This window comes from Neospora caninum, chromosome VI (genome assembly GCF_000208865.1).
Source record: "Neospora caninum Liverpool complete genome, chromosome VI".
Taxonomy (NCBI): Eukaryota; Apicomplexa; class Conoidasida; order Eucoccidiorida; family Sarcocystidae; genus Neospora; species Neospora caninum.
In genome coordinates, this window is record NC_018392.1 from 2,791,000 (window position 1) to 2,797,226 (window position 6,227).

At 55.5% G+C, this 6,227-nt stretch overlaps 1 protein-coding gene across 1 annotated transcript; it reads left to right on the forward strand.

The window, feature by feature from the left end:
- Positions 1-1,463: 1,463 nt before the first annotated feature.
- NCLIV_018750 (Kinase-like protein, related) lies at positions 1,464-5,630 on the forward strand (the record flags this gene model as incomplete). Its single annotated transcript, XM_003882068.1, has 8 exons — positions 1,464-1,829; positions 1,965-2,161; positions 2,745-2,872; positions 3,313-3,397; positions 4,306-4,363; positions 4,902-4,948; positions 5,256-5,318; positions 5,492-5,630. The coding sequence occupies 8 exons, from the start codon at positions 1,464-1,466 to the stop codon at positions 5,628-5,630; spliced, it is 1,083 nt and encodes a 360-aa protein (XP_003882117.1).
- Positions 5,631-6,227: the final 597 nt, after the last annotated feature.

A 6,227-nucleotide genomic window follows, 5' to 3' on the forward strand; every position in this document is an offset into this window, starting at 1 on the left:
GGAAAGCGAAGGCTCTCCGACGGAAGGCCTTTCAAATCTGTTTTTGCTCGCGAGGCGGCCGTAGCGTCCCGTGCCAGCTCAGCGAGACACGGAAAACACACCCGGCGACTGCTGTTTCTCCCGCCTGTGAACAGACAGAACCCCGGATGTACGTACACCCTAGACAGAAGAGGCAGAAACTGCGCCCAGCAGGTTAGTGTTTCTGGGCAGAAAACTCCCGCAAGTCGCGCTCCTGGCTGTCGACGCGGGACCGTGGACCTGCCAAGCCAGAAGAAACGGGGAGCGCAGGAATCCGAGTGGCGATGAATCCTGTGCATGCATTCTGGCGAGTTGTGTCGCACCAAGAAGTCCCGAACGGCGCGCGAGAAAGGAAAGCAGACAAAGATGCAAAAAGAGGAAAAGGATCTTTCGTGTTTGTCGGCCAGTGTCTTGACACTGCAACGAAGTTCGCCTACCTTCCGCGCGTGGCGAGGGACAGAACAGGGTCTCACATGTGGTTTTCCGAACCGCGAGCTGGCGAGACAGCTTCCAAAAACGACACGGGTAACAAGACAGGGAAAGCGTTTGCTCTTTTCTTCTTCTTTCTTCATCGACAGCCAACGTCGCCTTGGTAAGCAAAAGCAGCCGCGAATACGCGCGAAAAGTCGGCGGAACGAGCAGAGACAGGGAGGCATGCGAGCGACGTCGATTTTCTCGCCATGTTTCTCGCGTCTCCGCGCACTTTTCAGAAGTGGCGGCACACAGCACACAGCACACTTGCGCACGGGAAGAGTGAACCCGACGAGAAAAGTTTCTGTACAGACCGTTCATCTCTCTAACGTGGAAAGTGCGACAAATTGAATTCTTTCCACAAGTGGACGTGTTTGTGGGTCTCTCTGTCTTCTTGACGGCCAAGGGCGTCTTTCCTTCCCGGCCGCTTCTTTTCCGGCTGTCGGCGGGGCATGCAACGCCGTCACGGCTCGGCTCTTGCGGATCTCCTCAACGTCGTTTTCTTTTTCTCGCTTGCGAAAGAGACACGTTTGTAGCGAGGGACTGAGAGACGCTCAGAGGTGAGAGTCTCTGCGGGGAATCCTGGCTCCGGGTTGGCAGAAATCCTGAAAAAACCTGGTTGAGCTTGAACGTCGAGTCGCTCGTCTTCGCGGTGTGCTGAGGTGTTTATACACCTGAATCGCGTGACTTGAAACGCGGGATGTCGCACTTCGTCTCTCTGTCGTAATTTTTTGCCACCTGATGTGACCACCGCGGCTCTCTCCCCTCAATTCACTCTGAGAAACGGAGTTAATCTTGTGTGCGGTCCACTGTCGTCTCCCTTCTCCCTGCACTGCTTGCATGCTTGCATGTTCCGCCGCATCGCGTGTCTTCTGGTCGTGCATCTTTCCCCGTCTGCTGTGGCTGGTTCATCCCACTTCGTCTTTCTGCCCTATTCGTTGACCTCTCTTCTGTCTCCCTCGCGCTTCTCCATCATGGCGCAAGCAAGCCCTGCTCCTCCGCCTTCGTCCTCTTCTTTCCCCCCCGAGTTGGAGAGCCTGCTGAATGCGCTGGAGCCTGCGCGGCGCGCGGTTGTCACTCAGCGTCTCGAAGACTGGCTGAGCAGCGCCGAAGAGGGAAAGAAAATCTCTCAGACTCTGACAGAGAGCGGTGCTTCAGACTCCGCAGCAGTTGTGGCGCGTCTCCAGCCTCTCTACCTCGCCGTTTTCGCGTGGATTTCTCAGCTGCTGGAGAAAAGAGGGAAGGCGAGCGGTCAAGAAGGAAACGAAGCCGGACCGCTCCTCGTTGCTCTCTCTGCGCCACAGGGGAGCGGCAGCAAGGCTCTTGCGGATGCACTGAAGGTGAGGCGAGTGGTTTCTCGGTTTTTTGATAGGGCCCTCTTTGACGCAGACACCCCAGGCGTGAGGGTGTTGCCTCTTCCCCTTCCCCTATCCTTGTTTCTTCTCTCCCCTTTTGTTGCTTCCTGATGCATGCAGTTCCTCTTTGCCGCGGAAGGCAGTGAGACGCTCGCTATCTCTCTGGACTCCTTCTACGCGCTGGCGGGAAAGCAAGAGAAACTCGCGCAGAAACACTCGGAAAATCCTCTTGTGCAGTATCCAGGGAACCCTGGGACGCATGAGCCTCTCTTGGCTGCATGCGTCCTCGAGAGCCTGAAGCGCAACTCTCCAAACGGGTAATCGAGAATCGCAGGAATGCGACTCTGATTTGTTCGACGTCTTCTCAGTCTCCTCTCAGCCCTGTCACGCCCTCTCTGTCCTTCACAGGCGAAACACCTCTGCGCCGCGCGCCGCTCAAGTCGCTCTTCGCTGCATGGGCTGTCTGTAGAAAAGACGAATTCGAGATGCGAACGGAAAATGAAGCATGGCGTTCTGCCGCCTCACGCCTTCTTCGCCCTTTTCCTATCCGACTTCAGTGCTTCCTGTCCCGTGCGCGTTCCTCCCTCTCCTGTCTCTCCTTCCCGCCTCTAGTCGGCCTTCTGTTCGTCGTTTTTCGTTCTGCTTCTTGTTCTCTGCCCCTTCTCCTTCTCGATCATGTATTTCGCCTCTCAGACGCCGTCCTCGCCGCGTTTCCCTCGGCGCCATGCCTTCTGCTCTCTCCTGTTTGTCTCCTTCATTTCGAGCATCTAAAGCCCCTCCGTCCCCTGGAGACGGGCGAATCAGAAGAAAGAGCGTGGGAGGCAGTCAGACAAGAAGAAGAGAACTGCGAAAGAAAGAACAGGAGCGAAAGAGATGCCATGATTTGTGTCCGTTTTGCAGAGAAGTCCTAATGCCCGTCTACGACAAGTCGCTGAATGGTGGCAAGGGCGATCGCCTCTGCGTGAAGGACTGGCAGAAGATAAAGACAGGAAATATCAAGTTGATCATCTTCGAAGGGTGGATGCTGGGTGAGACATCTTCTTTGCTCGTTTTCTCAACGTCCGGTTTTCTCTCTTTTTCACTGCGTCCTCCCCGTCTCCCCGAAGCTTGGAAAGCCCGTGGACACAGTCGTCCTTTCTCAGCTGCTGCAAGTGTGTCCCCGGCTCTTTGCTTCCCTTGCCGTCTCTGCGATTTCCCTTGCCGTCTCTGTGATTTCCCTCGTTCTTCAATCTCACTTCTGTGTCCGTCTCTGTCTCGCTGTTTCCCCCGCTGCTGGAGTGGCAAGAGAGCGAAAAGTGGAGGCACCCAGAAAGCGGCTATGTCTCGCAAAGCGAACTCGAACGAAGTGGTGCAGAACTGTCGTTCTCCTTTGCGTCTCTCTCGCACGTGGAGACTTAGAGACAGGTCCGCAAACGCCTTGCGCACCGCTTTCGAGTCCCTTCTGCTCTCTTTGCTTTCTGCCTCGCAGGCTTCAAAGCTGCGGCGGAGGCAAACGAGGAGGCTTTCCCCAGCCTTACAAAAGAAGAAGTAGAATGGATGAAACCGATCAACAAGTGAGCGCTGGGGCGAGGAAACACACCCGCGGGACGAAGCCTCTCTCGGGGTGTATCGCCGGTCTGTAGGCGAGGCTCTCGACGTCGCGCTGCAATTGCAAAAGGAAAGACGCCGCCCGTCGACCGTTCAGATCGCTCGGTAGCCCGGCTTACGCTTCGTGTTCCTTCGCTTCCCGGCGTGCCTCGATAGTTGGAGCCGATGTCCGTGCACCTGCATGCGGCACACGCATGCGCAGAAAAGAAGAGTCGCACGCAGTTCTTGTACAGAAAGACACTTGGACCTGTTTGGCGGAGGCGTAGGCGTGCTTGCACTTTCAGCTCGTATCTCGATTTAGGAATGTATATACATTGATATATTTACATATATACATCATATATGCATACGTTTGTGTGCCTTTCCTGCAGCGCCTGTATGCCCAGCAGTTTTCACATCGATCTGTGTACGTACATCTCCATACGTCACACAAATCTGGGTGCACGTCAGGGTTCGCCCGGACGTCTGAAAACGTTCGTGGAAGTGTATCTGCACAGATGTGTGCGGAAGCTGACTAGCACATGAAACGCCCGTGCATGCATTTCTAGGCATCAGTGTACTCACCTGGCACAGACGTCAACCAGGCATTACCGAACTATGCTAAATATGTACATATATACAGATAGATAGATAGATAGATAGATAGATAGATAGATAGATAGATAGATAGATAGATAGATGCGCATGAATGGTGAGCGTGAAAAGAAAAATACTTCCGTAGCGATATAAACGCATGTACGTATGTGTAGGTAGGTAATATCGTGCAGATATGCGTGCACGGGAGAGAGACGTGCGCATTTTGTAGCGTTGTGTGACTATTTTCTCGTGTAAGAAAGGGAACGCGTGGTCGCTTGAAGCATTTTTTTGCATGCAGGTCTTTGAAGGAGTACGAAGCACTTCATGCTCTCGTCGACGCATGGATTGTCTTTCAGGTAAGCGTTGATTCGCGTTTTTCGCTCATGAGAACTTCTCTTATCTCTCTCGTCCTCTCTTTAAAATCTCCCTCCGTTCATCTGCCTGTCCCTCAGTGCCTTCCGTCTCTCTCTTCCAGGTCTGCTCTCTTTCTAATCCGTAATTTGTCCTTCCTCTCCACTTGCCTTGCACTTTCGCGCGCATTCGTCTCTGCAAACCTCGTTCCCTCACTGGCTTTTGAGTTCGTCTGCGCATTCTCTCGCGCTGGCGGCCCGCGCATGCAGTCTCTCTGCGTCTTCCTCCGTGCTTGCATTTGTCTGTTTATCTGTGCGCGGCTGCTCTCGGTGCGTCTTGCCTTTTTTTCTGCCTGCACCCTCCGGAGAACGCATGTTCACCACGCACTCGCGCGCTCCTTCTCTCCGCAGTTTCTGAGTTTCGCTTTGCGCTGGTCGCCTGTCTTTCCTTTCCTCTGCGAGCCTCCGCGCTCGAGGGTGCGTCTCAGGGCGTTTTAAAGCGAGATTTGTGGAGCCGAGTCTTCTCCTTTGCGTGTGACGTTAGGCCGACGCGCTCGATCGTCTGTTCGACTGGCGTTGCGAGGAAGAAAAGTACGGGCTTGTGGCTGCTCTCACCGCGGGAGAAGCTGTGCAGCATCGAAGAGGCGAAAAGGGGAAATAGAGAGAAAGGGACGAGAGGGAGGCAGAGCGACGAGAACGAAACGCGTTGCAAACAAGACAGCAACACGCGAGACAGGCACAGGAGGCGAAGAAGGGGAAGCTTTCATCGCGAAGAAGGCCCGCACAGGGAGAGGCGGGATGCTCCGAGTTTTTTTTGCCTCTGCGTTTCGGCGTCAGTGGGGTCTCTTTCTTCCATGCAACTCTTTCTGTGCCGATGTGTACTTCCGTCCGTTCTCAGAGCACACAAGCAGGTGTCCGGCGAGGGCAAGACGGCCGAAGAGGTTCGCGCGTCTGTGGAAAAGTGAGCAGAACGAAACCGCGAGACAAGGGGGGGGTGATCTCTGCATGCTGTGGAGGCGCGTTGTCAGCCGGGAAACGCGGCGACCCGGGCGATTGTTTCGCTCCTGGTTCCTGAGTCGGGGATGGGAAACCGTCGGCCGCCCTTCGCCCTTGCTGTTCGTTTCTTTCACGCAGGTTCCTGCCGACCTACAAAGCCTACTTGCCGCGGATGAGCGCGCGAGGCCCCGACGGCGCGACTGGCGAGACGCCCGTGCTGGAAGTCTTCCTCGATGCAGCGCGGGATGCCGCGAAGGCAAGCGTGAAGCTTGCTTAAAGCGGAGAGAAAGACACAACCGGAAACTGGATTTGGCTCGTCGATGCTCCTCGCGTGAAGTCCGTCCTGCCGCGCGTCTTGGGACTTCCCTTTTTTCCAGCAACTGAACTCGGCACCGACAACGCGAGGCGGTGAGAACGAGGGGAAGAGAGAAAAGCACAAAACACGGCAATGTAGTTGGCGCCCGTGCCCCTGCGGCGCGAGTCGAAGCCATTTTTTGCTCGATTTCAAAGTCCTCGAGACTCAGCAACCCAGCAAGCGCGAAACGGGGGATATTCCCGGATGAGGCACGCCTAAAGCTTGGGGCGTCCTGCCGCTCTTTTCGTCTCGCCCTTTTCGAGTCCTTCGTCAGCGCGCGGCGTGCGCTTTCGCTAGTTTCCCCTCCAGAAGGAGAACTGTCTCCTCCTCGGTAACCGTGCAACATGCGATAGATCTCTGCGCATTCGTCTTGCTGCTCTGTACGTACACGCGGGTGACATCTCGAAATCGCCTTGCAGTCTCGTGACCGTGCCGTCTGTGCTGCGTTAGTGCCGGGCGTCGCCGCCTCTCGTGCGCTGCATGTGGATTACCAATGAACAGCAGGACGGAGACTTTCCG